General features: G+C 35.4%; 2 protein-coding genes across 3 annotated transcripts; one reads left to right on the top strand and one right to left on the bottom strand.

The window, feature by feature from the left end:
- Positions 1-4043: 4043 nt before the first annotated feature.
- Positions 4044-7455, top strand: LOC110792885 (1,4-dihydroxy-2-naphthoyl-CoA thioesterase 1). The gene is made up of 3 exons (XM_021997705.2): positions 4044-4296; positions 5796-5987; positions 7080-7455. The coding sequence occupies exons 1-3, from the start codon at positions 4075-4077 to the stop codon at positions 7218-7220; spliced, it is 555 nt and encodes a 184-aa protein (XP_021853397.2). The 5' UTR covers positions 4044-4074; the 3' UTR covers positions 7221-7455.
- Positions 7456-7738: 283 nt separating this feature from the next.
- On the bottom strand, positions 7739-20240 carry LOC110792886 (signal recognition particle 19 kDa protein). 2 transcript variants are annotated; one of them, XM_056839816.1, is made up of 4 exons: positions 20108-20240; positions 19669-19864; positions 19436-19535; positions 7739-8093 (listed from the first exon to the last, which is right to left on the bottom strand). In XM_056839816.1, exons 2-4 carry the CDS (start codon positions 19843-19845, stop codon positions 7924-7926), a joined length of 447 nt encoding a protein of 148 aa, XP_056695794.1. In that variant the 5' UTR covers positions 19846-19864; positions 20108-20240; the 3' UTR covers positions 7739-7923. The 2 variants fall into 2 exon arrangements, with proteins under 2 accessions (XP_056695794.1, XP_021853398.1); XM_021997706.2 differs by having other exon boundaries at positions 20040-20185.
- Between the last annotated feature and the right edge of the window lie 844 nt (positions 20241-21084).

Genomic DNA, 21084 nt, shown 5'->3' with positions numbered 1-21084 from the left:
CTACGATCCGTCGAGCATCCTGAAACTTTTATTTTTGTAGAATTAGTATTTGGAAATTTTGTGTTTTACCGGCTAATTTCGAATTTGTGTTTTACCACCTACAAATCTCAAACTTTTATTAATTTTGTGTTTTACCATCTCAAAAATTCGAATTTGTGTTTTACCGCCTTTTTTTTAAAAAAAAATTAATTATTTTACCACTTTTAACGGCAAAGTTAACGACATCGTTGTTGTTGCCTTAAAATTAAGTCCCCCCCCCCCCCCCTCAATTTTTTACTCAATTTATACGATTTTTTTCTTTACTCCTTGTTAGAATAATGCCTTGAATCGGTCAAACCCCTTACTGCAACGCCCCAGCATGGGGATATGTTATTCTGGACTAGGGTTATCTGTTTTGGCCTATTTTCTGGGTTTTTCCGCATCTGTCTAGAGAGTAATATATAAGTTCTCTAGGTCATAACCTAGTTTTATTCTGTAATCTATACTCCTCAAGATTATTAAAACTTTCCTCCCCTCTGCCCGTGGACGTAGCTAACACATTGTTAGTGAAACACGTTAAATCTCTGCGTTCTTTATTTACGTTATTTAATCTTTCTTTGCTTCTGTTATAACACTCCTCTTTCTCATTCAATTTTTCATATTCTTCTTTACTGCTCTTCAATTCTCAGTACCTATTTTTGCACTTCAAATCTCCAAATTAATTAATAAAATTACAAACTTATACTTCCTCCGTCTTTTAATACTCGCAACGTTTGTTACTTTTACACATGTCAATGCACAACTTTGATCGTTTATATCTTAAATTCTCTTTATGCAAAAATTATAAAAAGTTGATATTTTGAAAATGCACATTGAGACGAATCTAACAAGATCTCACATGACTATGTTTTATCTTATATAAAAAACACTACGAATAGTCAAAGTAGATTATATGAATAGTGCCAAAAGTCCAAACGTTGCGAGTATTAAAAGACGGAGGAAGTATTATACAAGATGTTTAAAAATTCCGTGGAATTTTATAAGGGAAATACTTACTAGCCGGGAAGTGGGCTCATTAACGATTTCGTTAACTTTGTTATTTTTTTTACTTTTTTTAGGTGATAAAGTAAAAGTTTGAGATTTTAAAGTGATAAAACACAAATTTAGATATTTTTTAGGTGGTAAAATACAAAAAATCCACACTATTTTCTCTCTTTCTGAACTTGTTGGTTCAACATGTTAATGAGTAGATCAAAGCTAAGTTCAAAAAGAGAAGGTCTTTTGTCAAAATAAGTTAATTCTTTCTGTTTTGAGGGATGGCCGCCCAGGCCCTGAAACAGAAGGGGCCCCAATTTTCAGCCCAAAACTTCAAATTTTGGATTTCTAGTTGGTGAAACAGGTTGTTTTTAACGCCCAAACACATCTTATTCCGGTTTAGATTGAGTTTTACCGAGAATTTGATACATCTTACTTCCCTTTAAAAAAAAAAAAAAAACTTCAAATTTGATATTATACACCCGAAAAGTTGCTCTAGCTATCATAAAACAATATCTTCAATGCACTCCGCGTTGCACATTACTACCTCCGTTTCAAAAAGTTCTTTACAGTTACTATTTGCACGGATTTCAATGCAATATTTAACTACCAATATATCCAATTTCTTATGTGGAAAAATTATAAAAGTTGATATTCTGAAAATACATACCGAGACCAATCTAACAAGATCTTACCTGTAATGTTTTGATGTATATAATAGAGAGAATTTACGGTAAATTTTTTCATATTTTGGGCAAATATTTCAAAGCGTAAAGAACTTTCATAAACGGAGGAAGTATATACTACGGATTTTTCATGAAATACCCCTCAATTTTCACGAAATTCACCAAATGCCCCTCAACTTTCAGAAATTCACCAAATGCCCCTCACCTTTACTATAATACTCAAACTACCCTTACTAATGACGCGCTGTTAGTCTGCCGTTAGCCTTACTTTCTAATTCACCAAATACCCCTATAATGTAACTTATTTCACCAAATACTCCTATATTAAAATATAATTCACCAAATGCCCCAATGTAAAAATTACCTTCTTAAAGCCCAACGGCTGGATTTTGGGATCGACCTGGTACGGTGTATGTGCTTATTACAACTACAACACAAGGACTCAACAAGAAGCAGAAACTACAATTAACATCCTGCAAATCTGCAACCATCACTACAACAGCAAGCATGAAAGAAGCAAACTTAACCAGCAAGCTTGCATCCTACAAGAGCATCACATAAGTAGAAAAACACAACAAATGAGCAAGCTTGCATCCTGCAAGAGCACCACAGAAGCAGAAAAACACAAAAATTGCACAAAGCAACCAGACTACACACAACAGAAGTCTGCAAATCAGACTGCAACAACAGAACCTGCAGCCATCATACACCACAACAGAAGCCAGAGAACTATAGGAGCAAGCAGAAGCAGCACCAACAAATAAATCACCAACAAATATTATGATTATAAAACAAAGTAACCGGGCTTACTCTCAACAAATAATTACGAAAATAATGAACAAAACCAAGTATGCACAGCAACAAAGGTCTTCATTAATTTAGTTCGAAGTCTTCCAAATAAAGCCATGCTCAAATTAAAAATACAAACTATCATTTAGCACAATAATTCTGTCATCTTGTTAACACTGTCACACTATAGGAGCTTCCAATAACGGAACATTTAAGTCAGACTTTCCATTGACACGTACTGAACCTAAATTTTCGATCTCCAACCCTGGTAAGAATCAAAAACAAGTTGATAAGCTTTCCTCCTGAACTTGAGTAATGGATGTCATAACAATCAATAAAGTCAACATTTTAAAATATTATTATTAAGGTTTTGATCCAGTTTCAAACCCAAAATTTGTTAACCAAGTCAACTTGCTATCCACATCACAAGAAGGAATATTGAACTAAAAAGCAATGCTCTTCTTGATAGATCAAATTTAGCTCAAAAAAATTAATCAGCTCATATATTAAGTGAATCGAGTTATCGTTTTAATTGATCATAAATGAATCAAATTCATGCACCAATTTGATTTCTAAAAGCCTTAATTACTCCTGAAATTGCAAAATTAGAGCTTCGGAACCAAAATTTACCCCTCAAATTGCATAAACCAATTCAATTCAACAACACCTAAAATTCAACGCGCAAAACATAAAAAGTGCCTAAAAATCAAGTCAAATTAGCGGACTAACTAGATACCACACCATCAAACTCCATGAACTTAGATAATTATTTAAATTCCAGAAAATTTACAACAAAAGTGAAATAACTATGATGCAAAAACTGAACGAAAATGATTGAGCATTTATAAATGAAATTTACCTCAATTTTCCCGAATAAATTGAACACTGAAATGTTTCGAGTTCTAGAAGAACAATTACAGAAGTGAACAAATAAAATTAGGGTTCCGAGATTCGAAGGTTGGCGGTGAATTTGGGGATGAGAATGAGAAATTTGGCAAAGTTTCGTAGCCACGTCGCTTTTGCACTCAGAGAATCAGGGTGCACCAAAATTTTGAAGGTTTTTGAGTGATTGATGAAGCAGTAATTGCGGTTGAATGTTGAAGAACAGGGGAGAGAGAGAGAAGAATTTTGATAGTCGCGTTTTTTTTTAACCGTAAAGAAGGAAGTGGTTGGGTGAGGCGCAAAAGAAAAATAAGGGCAAAAGAGTAAAAAGCAGCTAACGGCGACTTAACGTCCGTTAAGTGTAAGGTTAGTTTGGGTATTATAGTAAAGGTGAGGGGCATTTGGTGAATTTCTGAAAGTTGTGGGGCATTTGGTGAATTTCGTGAAAATTGAGGGGTATTTCATGAAAAATCCGTATATACTAAGTATGTAGTACAAAGTAAATAGTAAAAAACTCATTTTAGATTGAGTTTTACCGAGAAAGATACATGAAACAACTACATATTGTACGAAAATACTAAGAAATAAGAATAAAAAGTGTCACGTTCATGACAAGTGACAACCACCATAACATTATTATAATAACAATTAACATCCATCTATAAATAAAGTCTCCAAAGTTGGCCACCGGTGGATAACACAAATGGAATACCAACCACCTTCATCATCTTCTTCTTTATCATCATCATCATCATCATCATCATCATCTTCATCTTCATCTTCTTCCTTAACATCTTCAACTCCATCATCAATCTCAAAGACTGAAGAACTTGATTATCCACTCCATGCTATCGGCTTCGAAATCGATGAAGTTTCTCCCGCTAAAGTCACCGGCCGTCTTCTTGTCACTCACAAATGTTGCCAGGTTTCTTCATTTTCTCTGCAATTATAATCTCTCTTCATTCTTATGTTGTTTCTTAATTTATTGATGTTTTTTGTGTATGAAATTAGTATTAAATTTAGTTGCTTTTACTAATAATTCAGCTAGCTGATATTTTTTCCTGAAAAGTTTATACTTTTATTAGCTTTCTTAGAAAAGTGGTACGTTATACTGCCTTCCTAATAATCACTATCTTTTAATTTCTTTCAAAAGTTTGTTGTATTTTGTGACATCGTATTTATGATTGATAAATAATTACACTCTCCGTTCCCATTTATTTGACACGTTCTGATCGGCCCATAATTAAGTTTATGTAATTTTAATTGACTTAATATTTTATACTAAATAAATATATTAGTGAAATATTTGCGTTTAACAAAGAACACTCTTGAGTTGTGTAGACTTGTAGCTAGGGATATCTAGACACATTGATGCATATTACGAGTAGTTTAAATAAGTTACAATGAGATCAAACACTAGAAGTCAATTTTAGTTTAAAACACACAACAAGCCAACAGTTCGTTATTAATATAACTTGATGAATTGAAACGGTGGTTACATTAATAAAAGCGAGATCATTAATTTGAGCATTGTTACCAACATTTTTCGCACCAAAAAAAAAGTTGGTTATTATTAATGATACAAAAATATTCTATTATCTATACTAATATATTAAAAGGCGTTCTTGAGAACGTATATGTGTCACGTATATCACTCCTTATTACGCCACATCACCACTAATCAGCATCATGAAATGTCATTGATGTATATCACTCCTTATTACGCCACATCACCACTAATCAACATCATGACATGTAGCAAGGATAGCAAGGATCGAACACCTGACCTCTTTGTTAAATGTTGCATTTCCTATCATCTTAACCAACTACAACTTATGTTATATTTTCTATATATATAAACATATATGTTCTTTTACAATAAATAACAAATTGAATAAAATTGAATGCAAAAAAAAGGGAATGATTACTTCATTTATAAATATACAATTATTATTTTCCTAGATTAAGCCTCAAAAAAAAAATAAGCCCGGGGTAAGAGGAGAAACATTGACGGTTAGTAATTATAGAACAATATACATGCACACGGGTGCACCGTGAACTCTCTCACATTTTCTCCTTACATGTGAGGAGAAAATGTGATAGAGACCACCAATGGGTATAAAAGTGCCATTGGGTAGACGATGAACTAATAATGTCCAGAGTAATGAATCAACTAATGATGAAGAAAAGGATCCGACTTTGTTTTGAATTTCGGATGTGGGGTTTCAGCTTGGGAATGTTACTAATCGACCGCTAATCTTGTGTCACCACCATAATTCTATGACGACACCATTTATGTGGGCGCATATTTACAACAAATAAATCCGTATAAAAGTCAGAACTCGGGGCAACGCCCGGGCCACGCACTAATTATTAATTTAAAACCCGAGATGATGTATTAAATGTGAACATATGGTTCAACAGCCGTTCAAGGTTTTACACGGAGGAGTATCGGCGTTGATAGCGGAGTCACTGGCGAGCATGGGAGCACACATGGCAAGTGGGCTAAAGCGGGTGGCCGGCATTCACCTAAGCATCAACCACATGAAGGGGGCTAAGCTAGGTGACCTTGTTCTTGCTCAGGCCCTTCCTCTAACACTTGGCCGTACTATTCAGGTGTTCATTTCTATTCTTTGTAGAAATGTTTTATTATATTAGTGAACTCTAAAATCATTTATTGTAAGATTTGCAATAACGTCGATTAAATTGGTACGAAATATTATTAGTCAATTGTCGAACTAACAGTTTAGAGCGTGGTAGGTGACTAAATGTTGTTGTTTTGCGGACTTGTGACAAATTTCTGATCACATTGTAGTAGAGTAAAGTTATTCTAAGATGCAATGTTCCACCTACCACCCATTTTCATACTAGGAGAAAAATATAGGTCTACAAACGGATTGAATCCTCTATCCCATTATTGTTTTTCATTTCCCTAATACAGAGTATATTTTACTAATATACTCCCTCCGTCCCCTAATATTCGCACCGCTTTTCTTTTCGAGCCGTCCCTTAATACTTGCATCGCTTCTATAAATGGAAATTTATACCAATATTATATTATTTCTCACACTTATTTACCAACCCCACCTACACCCCTATTCCCTACAAAAAATCATTTAAAAATTCACACCCCCACTCACCACTCTCCACCTCTTAGCCATTTCCTACTAACTATATTAAAAAAATACCCCACTATCAACCAACACCCATTAAATTAATAAGTCAATTCAAATGTTTTAAACTCCGCACCGATCAAACCGGTGCAAGTATTAAGGGACGGAGGGAGTACTTGGTATTTACTGAGTTGGACCAATAAGGTAAAGTGGTATAGAGAATGGGACACAATTGTGCGATAGAGGGAAGCCCTCATCTAACAATAGGGAGTAGGTGGGATGAATGGATGATGGCTTTATTGACTCGTTAGCAACTACCAGCCGTGATTGTGATTGAAGTACTGAGATGTAAACACGACCTTTGGATTTAGTCAATGTCATGCTAATATTAATGATGATACTTATTTTGATACTTAATTAGTGGATGATTTATACTTGTTTTGGTACTTAATTAGTGGATGATGTATACTTGTTTTGGTGCTTAATTAACGGTTGATGAATCATTATTGGTTAATTGTAGTAACTAGTAGCAGGCACACATTTGTAGATTATACTTGTTTGTTAACACACGTACTGTTGGGATATGATGAAGCAGGTATGGGAAGTGCAACTTTGGAAAACAGAGCCCAGCAAAACCTTGGTATCATCTTCCCGTGTTACTCTGCTTTGCAACCTTCCTGTGCCAGACGATGCCAAGGATGCTGATAAACATCTTCGAAAATATGCCAAACTATGACTTCTAAGTTCTGATTGATTAATCATACACCGTAAATCAAGTTGAAATGTTAGTACATATATATTTGTCTAAACACTCTAAAGTAAACCCAGATAACTTGCAAGTCACATACAAGGCTAGCAACTGGAGCCATAGCCATTGTTATTTTCTCGTCTGATCCTCTGTTTAAAGATGGTATTTTAGTAAATTAAGATGATGACGATGAATTAATACAAGCTGATTGAGTCCTCTAAAATTATGTTATTGCTTTCGACTGAAAAAAACATCTAGCTTTTGTTGCTTGTACTTTCCATTCTTCGTTATATCGTTCTGAAAGAACTAGTTGTCTCAGTCTCAATTCACCATGAATCAAATTCCGCATCCCAACAATAATATCCACATTACACATGTTAAAGGCAACTCAAAATGAAAATAAATCACCAGAAGTTAGATGAAGTTCTCCTAGCCGAAGAACAAACATTAACGAAATTGAGGCGAAATTATCCGTGATAATACTGATAAACATAAGACATAAGACATAACCAAGATCAACCTCAGTATTTCCATTTAAAAAAGGGGACTACCCTCAGTATCATCACCGCATAAGAAACACAATACTTCTAATACTCGTCACAGTTGAACACAACAATGTCAACTGGCAATTTACAGTTCTTTTTCTAATGTCATGTTGAACAACAAAAACTGATTAAGCAAAGAATTAGATTTACTTTTTCTTCTTTCCACCCTTGCCAGATTTAGCAGGTGCATTACTAGAGCTGGAGGCTGAATCCTGCTTCTTACTAGTTTCTTGCTTCTTACTAGTTTCTTGTTTCTTAGTAGTTCTTCCAATATGCCGAGGTACCATTTCTGCGATTCGCAACATCAAATGTTTTCCTGTATTGTGGCAGTCAAAAGTATGATAAGTGGATGATATATCAAAGTCGTAATTTCAAGGGATGGAGGAAAATAGCATAATCATTACAGAGTATGTTACTAACTTACTAGCAACAATTGTTTTAACACTCTATACATTTATTATCAACACTGGGACATCAAGTTTCATTTAAAGCATAATCCCTCAGACCCAGCATACACATTCCCTTTGATTGCATTTAGGGAAAAATGTACATAATCACTTAAACTTTCTAATTGTTTAACAAACAATTCTAGCACAGTGCACAATATGAGCTGATCATATATACATATCACAACAAGCAAGAAGTTAATGAACCCGTCTCAAGGGAAACCAATACCATAGCAGAGGGAAGAGAATGAAGAAGTGAGTGCTCCTACTTAACACAAGGCAATTCAAGAATATCTCAAAGTCGACCAAAAGAAAATGAAAGCTTAACATTTCAGTATCCAGAAGAAGGGTGCAGTCCAGCATGATTTATACCAATCTTCCAAAGTGAAATCCTTTTCATCATCACTCAGATATACCATATACGAGATATGTTTACAAGCAAAATAAGTTACATCATATGTCGTTGTCATCCCAAACATCAACATAAGACACAGAATGCTTGCCTGTTATCAAGGAACTAATAGTACAAGCATTGAAAGAGATGCTTATGTCATGTCCTGAATCCTGATCTCAAACGCTCTAGACATAATCAACAGCAGGACCGTGCTTGGCAGTTAATAATATTGTTCGTATCAATATATTGGATCAATTTTGTATCTCCCCCTTCTCTATGCTCTAATTTAGTTAGTGGTACTCGTTTTTTCATTCATGGAAACAGCATTCTTGATATTGCACAATGCACACACTATTCTAATACAAAAGTAAAAACCTGAAAAAGAACTACTCCGGCCAAATTCAAAAGGTCCAAACAAACTAATTGATAACTGCAAAGCAGGTTATCTTGTAAGCACTTACAGTGCTCACCTTTTTTTAATTTTGTTTTTGAGGGAAAAGTTAGGCAGAGATATTATTCCAAATCAAGTTCCGCAAGAGTAGTGATACTTTGCGGAAAAGAGTTCATACACATCGATTTAGTACTACCCCGAGTATCCCACCTTACCACCAAGTGGGCTACTGTATTCTCTTCCCTCTTAATATAAGATATAACAAAAACATCAATAGCTTTGATAGCTCATCTCATCATCGTAAATCAAACATAAAGGTGAAGGGCCCTTCATCTTCGTATCAATAGTTCGAACCACATTCAAAGCATCACCTTCAATCCAGACTCGTTCGAACCTGTACCTTCTCGCAATTTGAGCCCCTAAACTGGCAGCCGCTGCCTCTGCTACTTCCACCTCCCAACACACCTCAATCCTCCTTGTTGCAGTCAGCAAGATTTGACCCATTTCACCACGAACGACCACCCCTAGTCCCACATACGAAGTCGCAGTGTGTGCATCGACGTTGACCTTTACCATACCTTGAGGTGGGCATGCCCAAACAGACGTTGTGATAGGCATCGCAGAGGAAGGAATACATTGTACTCGCTTCACGTATGTGCCATGTTCCTCCACTAATCTCACAAAGCTCGCAGCGATCACCGTCCCATTTAACTGCAGTTGCTCATGGACACGTTTATTATGACAGAATCAAATAGCCAACGCAATCGCCATTATACTCCTAAGCTCCGTCCTGCTCACTTTACCAGCCAACCACATGAGTGTAGCTGCAAAGGAGGTAGCAGGTGTTTCCTCAATGAGGCTCGAGTAATTGCTATGCATCCATATCGATCTGGCTTCCGTACATTCAAATAGTATGTGGACAACTGACTCCGATGCCTGCCCACAACACCCACATTTGTCGTTACCAGCGTTACCTGGTTCGCTGGAAACCCCCGCGAATCTCGAACCGGGTTCGCACGTACCGATCGCGGTTCGTCGGCGATCCAATCCGCGATGTTTCGCGAACCAAACCGAAACCCTAGTTTTAACTATTTATTCATTTAGCAGCATTTTTCTTACTCCTTTTTACAATTTTGTAGGATCTTACGATCCTACGATCCGATTCTACCGATTCGATCCTACCCCCTTCACCGATCCAAGGTGGGATCCCGATCCTAACAACCTTGCCCCATATCGTACAACATGTCTCCTTATTTTATTCATCCATGCCACCCATCTCCACCCGCAAACGGCCCATCCTACCTAACCAGTAACCCGATCTCGCAGAGTACTCACCAAATTTTGACGGCCACCAATATAATCTGTTAATAGGCATTGATACGGAAAGAGGGAGTTGCATGATTTTATTACTCACCTCCTCAATGAAGAGCTCATGCACCAGCTGTCCATTCCAACCACAATAATTATGATCAATTAAATCACTAACACACATTTCCAAGTCAACTACTTGGCCTTGTTGAGGAGATAACATGACACTGCTTCCTGGGATCCACAAGTCCTTCCAGACCAAAATATTACTACCATTGCCCACCCTCCATAATACACCATCTAATAACAACGACTTAGCACCCAACATACTATACTGCCAATAACTTGGATTATAACCTCAAAGGCCTTCTAACACCGAGTTATTTTTAAAGTAACGATGTTACTCAAAACTATTTATTTCAACTCAAGTACCCATGTCGGATTCTCGACACTCGGACATGGGCCAAAATCATTTTGACACTTCATTTGGAGCCAAAATCATTAAAAAAAATTCAAAAAAGCAGCCGATTAAAACACTCGGACACATACCCGTGTCAAACATGAGAACCCAAGTCCGAGTAACATACATGCTCACACTCACATAATTCTTGATCTTATGTATGGAAATGATTATCTATCCTACTGTCAAACATAGAAAAAAAACGCGGACGCAGTCGCGTTCGCTGTAACGCGAGGAAATCGCTTGTAACGGACGAATTGAACGGACAACGGATGTTGAGGTGTGATTTTTTTCCAAAAATTCACACTAGCATGTCTAAGCCTTCTTTTTATATTTTAATTCTAACAAGTATTATATGAACACAATATAACAAAATCTATGAGTGAGTATTATATTTTGTGAACAAATAAGCACTCGAAATATCATGTTTCATAAACAATATAACTAATTACTAAAATATTTTTGGTCAATTGTGTAAAAGAACGGTGTAACGGGGAAAAAAAAGGTCTAAAGCGGCGAGTCACCGTTACATAACGGACGACGCGGGGAGAAAGACATGATTTTTGTCGCTCCGTTACGTAACAGGGTTTTACCGAACAGGAAATCCAAAACCCATTATAGAACGGCCGTTACGTAAGAATGGCCGAGTTTTGATTCCATGTTGTCAAATAAATTGTAAACAAAGCACTAACAAACATCTTCCCAAGCTACCCAAGGTAATTGTAAATATTAAAAAAAGAGGACGAAAGAGAACCACTATCTGAAGATCTTACAATCTTACATCATTAAATAATACATGTAGAAACCTATAGCATGTCTCTTGCTAAGAAATTCATAATATAATAATGTAATATCATTTCACTAGCTCGCCTGATGCTTAATTACATTAAGCACTGTTCCAACTAGTAGGAATAACTTGCATGAAAACCATTTGACTTCAGAAAATACCTTCACACCGAACTCTGGGCACTATTTTACTTTGTTATTCAATTAAGATGATCAAAGAAACTGGTATTATTTAGATATGAGAAAAGCTTGTCCTCTTTCTCTATATTCAATTTTTTCAGCTGATAATACACTATATTTTCTTATATGAAAAACGATGACCAAGAACAGTTAGGTACTTGGGTTAAAAACAGAGTAACCAAGGAAATGTTTCATCAGTGACACGAGATATATGTGATGCGGCAAAACTTAGAATAAGGTTAAAAATCTTCTGTCTTTGTGAATTTTTTTTTTTTTTTTAATGAAGTACAAGAACAATGGACAAGTTGTCCTTGAAGTTGTAACAACAAAAGAAGATATAAGGTTAACATCTTAACATACATAGTACTTCCTCCGTTACTTTTTAGTTCCAACACTTTGTTTTTCCCGCTTGTCAATGTATAACTTGAACAATTAATATCTTAATTATTGATAAGTAAAGATTAATAAAAAATTGATTTTCGCAAAATATATATTAGGGCGAATCTAACAAGATTCCACATTAATATATTTTCCTAAAGTATAGATCATAAAAAATTAGGAAAAATTACTTTAATAATCCAATATTTCGACGATTTTCCGTTAATAAATCCAACCTATAGATTATTATCTAATAATCCAACCCTTGCACCCCATTAATTTTTATTGAACCCATCAAGTCACCAACTCGATATAGCAGGTTACCAAGCTACGTGGCAGTGTGTTATTAGTCCATTAATTATAATATATTTTTAAATTTAACCATCATTATAACCACCCTTCCTCTTTCTCTACCTAGCCGGAAAAAATGGAGGCCTACATCATCATATTCCTAATTTGCTGATCCATCCTCTTCATTTCATCATCCCAGCTCAACATCATCATCATCGTAGTCGTCAATCTTCAATTAATGTAAATTGAATAGTTTTGTCCACTTTTCTCCACAGCCATGATCACAACTTACCAACCATGATCAAACCAAACAAGTTTACAAGAAATTATCTACTCATTCTTCCCTAATTTCTTCAATTAATCTAGAAAGTCATATACAATTCCCAAAAAAACAACAAAACAAACAGAACCAAAGGGATCATTCCCAACCCATTTTTGACTTTTCTATTCATCTTCCCAGTTGGATTTCGACGCTTATATTCATCTTTCTCTTTCTTCCTCAAAGACCCTTTTCTATACCGCTCAAAACCTTGGTTTATCATCGACCCAAAATGGAAAAACTTTGACTTTATGCTCTTCTAATTACCCTCTCAGTTGTGGTTTTGGGTGAATTAGGTGCCATGATAGCTGATTTGATGGTGGCGGACTGGTGGTGGTTTCTTGGTGGGGCTTAGAGGGGGTGAGAGGAGAGATCAGAGAAGGGTGGGGGGGAGGAGAGAGGGGGGGGGGATTAAAGTTGACCTTCTTGGCATGTTCCCAGTCATTTAGGTTCATTGAAAGTTAATGGGATGTAAATGTTAGATTATTAGATAATAATCTAAAAGTTGGATTATTAACGGAAAATCGTCGAAAGGTTGGATTGTTTAAAACAACTTTTCCTAAAAAAATAAACAAAGTATATTATGTGAATAGTGCAAAAACCAAAGTGTTCCAAACTATTTTGAATCGGAGGAAATATAAACTATAAAGCATGAAAGAGTAAAATATATCATGGTGGCAGAGTTCTTTTTTCTCACAACACAGTCAGCTATCATTTTGCCTCATACATTTGCACATATGAGTATTAGAACAAAAGAGAATAACATCCCTCATTCTTTTTTCCTTACCTTGCTCCAAATAGCCATAAAATATATGGAACAAATTACTCGTTTGAAGTGTTGTAAATATAAAATATATGGAACTATTTTCTTTTACGAATCCAAAATAAGTTTTGTTCTTTCACTTTGTTGTTCCAAAATTACTATATAAGATTAACCAACTTTTACTTTCTTTCTCTTTAGGAAAATTTGTCAAAAACCACCTTTTAAAATGTCAGATTTGTGAGAAACCACCTTATAAAACAAATCTTGTAAGAAGAAACCTATTTCTAATTTATTTTGTCAACGACCAACTTAAGCCAGTTTGCGGCGTTTGACTTCACTTTCCGGCATTGCCCACCCACGTGGGCCGCACGTGACCCTTCTTCCACTTATTTATTTTACTTTTCCCCCCTTTTTCCTCCATTTTACATTCTCACTTCTCTGTAGCTTTCTGTTATTCCCCAATTCTACACAACAACACTTGGATTAGTTACTCAAACCTCAAAAGTGTTGCAAGAAACTTCGATTAACCACAAAACTGAGGAGAAAAGTGAAAGAGCTGGTCACATATAATGATGTAGATGCAAATAAAAACTCTCAGATTAGTTTTTACAATTATCAAAGCACACATTTTTAGGAGATACGTTGTTGTTTGGTTATCAAATATTATTTTATTGAAAAAGTAGATGTAAAAGGAGATAGTGGGTATTATTTTATTGAAAAACAGATGTGATAGAAGATAGTTGAATATTTTTTTAATTGCTTGTGAGAGAGTGTGAGATCCTAACTTTTTGGTAATGGGAAGAGATAGGTATTAAAATAATTGTGGAGTCTTTCCAAAAACAGAAGTGTAAAAACTAATCTGGGACACATGAAAACAGAAAGTGCAAAAACTAATCCGGGACAGAACAAAAATGCAATCTTCATCGTTTTTTTCAATTCAGTTAATTAATTTAAAGTCCCATTTACATTAATTTATAATTTATTTTAACTTAATTTAATTATAATTAATTAATTTTCACTCTAAATTTTCCCTCCTCTATGCTTCTTGTTGCGTTCGTGGTTTGACTGGTGGGTACAAGAGAGAAAACTCAAGTTTAAGAAAAAACAATGAAGATGAAGTTATGTGAAATCTTCTTCTCGCTTTTACTCATCTCCCGTCAATCCCAAGTTATTCAACAAAATATCGCTCCCCAAAATGTCAATTTCCGTCGCTAGCAATTGATAACAGAAAGTGCAGAGGCAACTTTCAAGTATGTGTGGCCATAGTTGCAATTCTGGAAATCTTGATTCTGTCCATCCAAAAATCAGTTAGGGAAGATTGAAGGAGTAATGATGATTAGAAGTCAACCATTATATATTAGAGGACGCAATGATGGGAAGAAGATGGGTTGTAGAATGAGAGTGGATTGGAAAAATGACAGGAAAACGAAAGAAATAGGCGGGTAGTAGGTCACTTGTGGCCCACGTGGGTAGTCAACACCGGAAAATAGAACCAAATTTCGGACTTCGACATAAGGTGGTTTTCGACAAAACATATTTAGAAACAGGTCTCTTCTCACAAGAATTCTTTTATAAGGTGGTTTCTCATAAATTTGCACTTTTAAATGGTGGTTTCTCTTTACATATTTTCAAATAGATCACTTACATATTTATATACTTTCCATTATCTTTCCAACTTACAAAATCTTTCAAATAATAATTTTAAAATACGTTTTGTTGTTCTCATCTACATTTGTTTTCTGCACATAATTCTAAACCAACACACATAAGAGACAGTATCCTACAAAAATAACCTCTTTCTTTATTTATTTTTCTCCCAAAGAAATGAATATAATGCCCTCTCGTTGCTGAGATCTATACTGGATAGTTTGTTGCTGTTTAAATGTAAATAACCCCAATTATAGGCAATCAAACAAAGAAGGTTCCACCACAAAAATACACCAGAATTATCCTCTTCCTCAGTTCATCCTACCCTAACTGAACCTTACATGCCCACACAACCAACAGTCTCTCTAAAAACCAAACCAAAATCATATCTCATTCCATCTCCTACATGCAAAGCTCCACGTCCACCTTGTTCCTGTAACCAAGGCGGTCCTTTGTCAACGACGAGCGTTTGGTCCTTTAGAATTTCCCTTGAGTCCTGAGCCAGTTTTTCTCTCTTAAATTTTTATTTGAGCAATATATGTCTACGGATTAGCCACGGTTACACATTTCTTAACAACCCTAAGGCCATAACATGCACGAGTGTAGAGATTAATGTATTACATTAGTTGAGAGATTTTCTTTGATCACTGGTTAGAAGATATCACCATCAACTAGTTCATGGTGTAGTAAAGAGTAGATTAAAAGCCTAATCTAATACTAACAACACCTCGAATTGATGGAGGCTAAAAGGTTACTGGACATCTATGTTTGAAATTTAGCAGAAGGTACACAGACCAAAATGTGGGTACTTTTGAGAAAAAAGAAAAAAGTTAATGTGGTCCTCTTGAAAAAATAAAAGTAAAATATCAACATCTATGTGCTTTAGTGACACGTCCAACATCAATAACCACCAACAAATCAGCGCCACGGGCTTCATTGGCATATTTGAGAGATTTATCTGGCCTTCTGGCCTAAGGAGTAAGGAGTCGTCAGAAAATTAGGCATTACAAACATGGAAAAATACGACGTGGTATCAAAAAGCCTACCCCAAAACTCCCAATCTCAAGAATAGAAAATTGTGGTCCCCTATCTTCAAGACTATGTCAACCTCAAAAAGTCAAGCTGGTCATAACTCACAACTGCATAAGAGGGAATCGGAATACAGATGCTATTAAGCGCCCAACAACTTCATTCTTTGCTCTTGAATCCACATGAAGTGCTCACAGTAAGATTATTGATTTGGAACCAAAACACGTGCCTTCAAACTTCATCTGACAAATCAGTTATTCTCTGCCCAGTGCTATAAGATGGAATTCAGGTATATAGAACATAAAACGAATGCGTTGCTTGATGTTTGCCAATAGAGGTAAAAACCATAAATCATACTAGCCAAAAGCCCAGGCACCAACAAACTTAAGCCGGCTCACACTCAGAATGGCGGAACGGGAGCACTGAATCTAGTGCTAGGTTGAATCTAAAACAAAACTGTCGCACTGAGGATGGAACAGACATTCGAAATTTCCTACAATACCATATAATTTCACCAAATGCAGGAGAAAGTTGAAACTCATAAAAGAACAGCAGTAAAAAAAATTGGGAGTATCAGGGGGAGCTCAATGACTAATAAAGAGGTCTTAGGTAAGAAGAGAAAAAGGCGGGAAACATTCAAACAAGGAAAGATGTAAGATGGCCAACAAAAAGGCGAAGAGAGCAGTGGCAGAAGCTAAGGATAAGGAAGCTTAAATTTTGAGGCTTGGAACAACCAAACAAGTGAGGTGTATTGAGGATGAAGAATGGGTCCTTGTGGAAATGATCACATCAAGGAATGACTACAAAGGTACTTCTCACAGCTGCTGAATGGTTCTAGTGACAATGAATATGTAAGAGAGCTCAATGCATTGACGAAGAACCAAAATACAGCTCTGCCCGGGTATTACAAACAGCAAAGTTAAAGAGAGTTAGCGAGTGATACTGGCAAAGCAGTGGGGCTGAACGAGATACTTAAAGAATTATGGAAGTGTTTAAGGTGGAAAGGGCTTTATTTGGTTAACAAAGTTGCTTGATGCCACCCTCAAGTCCACTAAGATGCTAGTAGAACAAAGGGGATAATCAAATTTGTACAACTATAGGGGTTGAAAATACACAACCCTACCATGAAATTACGGGAAAGGGTGACCAAGAGGAAAATAAGGACGAAGGAGAGAGATGGTTATCTTGGAAAATCATTTTTTCTTTCATGTCGGGAAGATCTGCAATGGCAGCTATACAGGTGTGGAAATGCTCAATGGAGTAACAAGGAGATAGGCAGAAAGGGTCTACATATGATTTCAATTGTTTTGGGAAAGATATATAAGTCTATGAATGATTACCAAGGAAATACTAAGGAGGTCTCCAAAAGAAACGGGACTTCAAATTGCATAACTCAAGCTATTGAAGATATGAATTTATAATCAAGACTAGAGTGAGAACATCAAGTGGAGACACAAGTCCATTGCTATTAACACAGGGCTTCACCGATGATTTCTTGGCCTAGTGGTTAAGGTTGAGGGCTTATATACGATAGGTCACAAGTTTGAATCCCCTCTTCTCCCCATTGTAATTTGTGTTGCCCTTGTGGCTCATTCGTATCAAAAAACATAGGGCTTCATCTAGAATCTACTTTTAATTCATTCCTTTACGCCATACGTACGGACAAGCTTACTAAGACAAACAACGGAATGTACCCTGGTGTATGTTGTTTGCAAGTGACAAAGTGGTTGATCATTATGGAACCAAAGAAGATGTCAATGATAATTTAGAACTCTAGAGAAATTTTTTTATAAAAAGGTTTCAAATTCAAGTGGAGTAAAATGAAATATATATATATATATATATATATATATATAGAAGCATAAATTTTGTGGAGGGTGAGAAAATTCAGACCTTGAAATTAGAATTGAACAGCGGTAAATCTGAAAGTAGATCACTACCAAAATTACGGGTTGCTTATTCAAAATAATGGTAGGAGGAGGAGGACATTGTGCTCTTTGACAAGGTACTTGGAGCATGGCCACAAAGAGTTTTTGCAAAATTTCCTAAAGGAAATTTTGCGGGCAGAAATTAGGCCAACTATTCTTCTCTACGAAGAAGAGCGTTGGCTAATTAAGGGAGCTTAAACTCATAGGAAAGACAAAGATTATGCATTTGATGATCACACCTTATAACTGGGTGCCTTCATTTAACATGCACAAACCATCTTAGTCTTGTCTATCACATCTTTTCTTCAATAGATGTTACTCTCACCGTGCCAGAAGATCTTTATAGTAATTGAAAGACAAGGGGTAGACCTAAGGATTGGATCAAAAATAAGGAAGGATCTGATTTATTGAAGTTCTTGGAGGAGATTCAGGGGTGTTGATTAGTAGGTAATCCTATTTATTCTTTCTCCTTATTTTGTGCTTACTATTCATGCCGTACTAGACTTGACATACTATATGATTGCGAGCAAGATTGTGGTTGCGTTTATTATCGTTGATATTGTTGTTGTGGTTTTTTGCTGAAGATGTTTCAAATTTTAAGCCTTTATTAGTTATTAGTTTGTTCTTCTAAAATATTTTCAATTACTCTTTTTGAAACAGGCTCCCTAATAGTTTTGACTATTTTGGGGTAAGGTTGCGTCTTGCGTGCTTGTAGATCTTCCTGAACCCAATCTGGACTAAATATTACTGGGATGTTGAAGATGTTTCCCATCAGCATCATGATGAGTATTGCCTGTAGCCGCATTTGACTAGTGTGTGTTCAAGACCAAGACATGTGTCCTTCATAGAGGAATCATAACTTCACAAGTACTAGTAAACCCACTAATATTACCAACTAAAAACATCAACTTGAAAAGAGACTAAATGGCTAAGCCCTTATAAGTCAGATGTATCTACACATGAAGTCACAGGCTCAATAGATCACTAGCTGTCCTTGCAAAACCCATCCTTCAAATAAGTTCAGTGTTTCACACGAACAATCACCATTATCGTGTATACCGACAAATCAATCAATCTCACACCCCTTCCAAAATTCAACTAGTCCTAGATAAATCAAGTCATTGAATTCATATACCGACAACAAAATTTCCCAGCAGATTGTGCCCATCATGGCCATCAATAGCATACAGCCTTAAAACTGCTCGTCTGCTCAATTGATGTCTCAACAAAACAAGAGGCCAATAAATATAATAAATTCCAATTCCAAAAAATTGCAACACATGCTACACAGCACCACAATAAGCAACCAAAAAAAAGGCACAATGAAGAAATTCTTACTCGACGAAATCTCAGGATTACACAAACTCCCATCTTCTTGTTTTAGCAATACTCTCACCCTCCCTCTCTGCATAAAGTCTCTTGGATACGCCTTCTCAGCCTACAAATTGAAAACCTCTTTAAAGATAGGGGACATTGAGAAATTCAACGAAATTAACGGAATCAATATAAAATTCAGACGAAATTAAAAGCAAAATTGAAGACGGCGATCAAAATTACAAATAAAATCAAACCTCTTTATGGTAAGGAAGATTGAGAAATTTGCAGCAATCACCAATTTCATCGCAAGTAGGATTTTCGCAAGCTTTGGTAGTGCAAATTCGGCGGCCTTCGGCAATTGTTTTCTTCGAATTGATGTATACTGGATATAATATCACCCACGTCTTCACATTGGGCAATTCGCCATTCATCTTTTCTTCTATTAAAACCCTAATTCGACCACATTAGAGGAAATAGATAGATTAAACCCTGATTCGATCAAATTTCAGGAAATATATAGATTTGATGATGCAGATATGAGTATATTTATTCATTCGATTGACAATCAATAATTAAATTTCGAATAATAAACAGATGACATTAGATTAGTTAAAGGATTACTGACATTTGCGAATGTAGTTTGAACTCCGGTTGAATCGCTATGGTATGAGAGAGAAAGTAAATGACTCTGACCTGACAGACGTGAGAGTGTTCTAAGTTTGCAAGAATGCACCAAATACACTCGCGTCTTTTGAATCACATAATATACCCCTATTTTTGCCTAAGTTTGAACCAAATACCAACGCGTGGATGGTGCAGGGGCCTGCACGTAGATCTACGTGCACCTGCACCAAAACGCAAAAACATTAAAAGAAAACGCAAAAAACAAAAAAACGAAAAAGAACATAAAAAACTAAACAGAAAGAACTAGAGTAAACAAAAAGAACATTAACTAAACCTGAAAAGAACACTAATGTCAAAAAACTAAAGAAAATGTACAAAAATAAAAATAACATATTCTCTCTCCTGATAACTATAAAAAGAACAACTATTTTTCAAAAAGAACATCGTGTGAAAAATGCAATAGAAAAACAAAAAAAAAATACATATTATCGATAATATTATTAAATATTAAAAAACTGTAAAAAAATTAAAAAGAACACAAAATAATTATAAAAAAGAACAACAACTTTTTTACAAAACACAAAGAACAAAATTAGAAGAAAAATAAAATAACAAAAACTCAAAAAAAAAAACCACAATAAAAAAAGAAAAAAGAACAGAACACATGAAAAAAGAACATCATATTTCTTTTTCCTTATCAAACAAAAGAACAGAATGAAAGGGACGAAAAGAACAACAAATCTATGTTCTTTTATTAGTTGTATTTGTTCTTATCAAACCAATTAGTGTTCTAATTAAAAAGACGAAAACGACGATACTTTGATGCACTTAAAACTAGATCTATATTTTTATTTAAATGTATTTTTGTTTTTATCCCACACATAAGATCTATGTTCTTTTATTAAGTGTTATTTGTTCTATTCAAACGATTTTATGTTCTAATTAAAAAGACAAAACGACGATTTTTTGATGCACTTAAAACTAAATCTATATTTTTAAAAAAAAGTATATGTGTTCTTTTACCACGAATCAGACTATGTTCTTTT

Source organism: Spinacia oleracea, chromosome 3 (assembly GCF_020520425.1).
Source record: "Spinacia oleracea cultivar Varoflay chromosome 3, BTI_SOV_V1, whole genome shotgun sequence".
Lineage (NCBI taxonomy): Eukaryota > Viridiplantae > Streptophyta > Magnoliopsida > Caryophyllales > Amaranthaceae > Spinacia > Spinacia oleracea.
The sequence above is the reverse complement of the archived record's forward strand: the minus strand, read 5'-3'. Positions and strand labels throughout refer to the sequence as shown.

Bases quoted from the DNA above. Each gene is read 5' to 3' on its own strand.
- LOC110792885 (XM_021997705.2), top strand. From the start codon at position 4,075: ATGGAATACCAACCACCTTCATCATCTTCTTCTTTATCATCATCATCA. The intron at 4,297-5,795 runs GTTTCTTCATTT...ATGGTTCAACAG, and splicing joins TCACTCACAAATGTTGCCAG to CCGTTCAAGGTTTTACACGG. The intron at 5,988-7,079 runs GTGTTCATTTCT...ATGATGAAGCAG, and splicing joins CACTTGGCCGTACTATTCAG to GTATGGGAAGTGCAACTTTG.
- LOC110792886 (XM_021997706.2), bottom strand. The intron at 19,536-19,668 runs GTTTGATTTTAT...TTCAATTTGTAG, and splicing joins ATCTTCCTTACCATAAAGAG to GCTGAGAAGGCGTATCCAAG. The intron at 8,094-19,435 runs GTAAGAATTTCT...GCCACAATACAG, and splicing joins TAATCCTGAGATTTCGTCGA to GAAAACATTTGATGTTGCGA.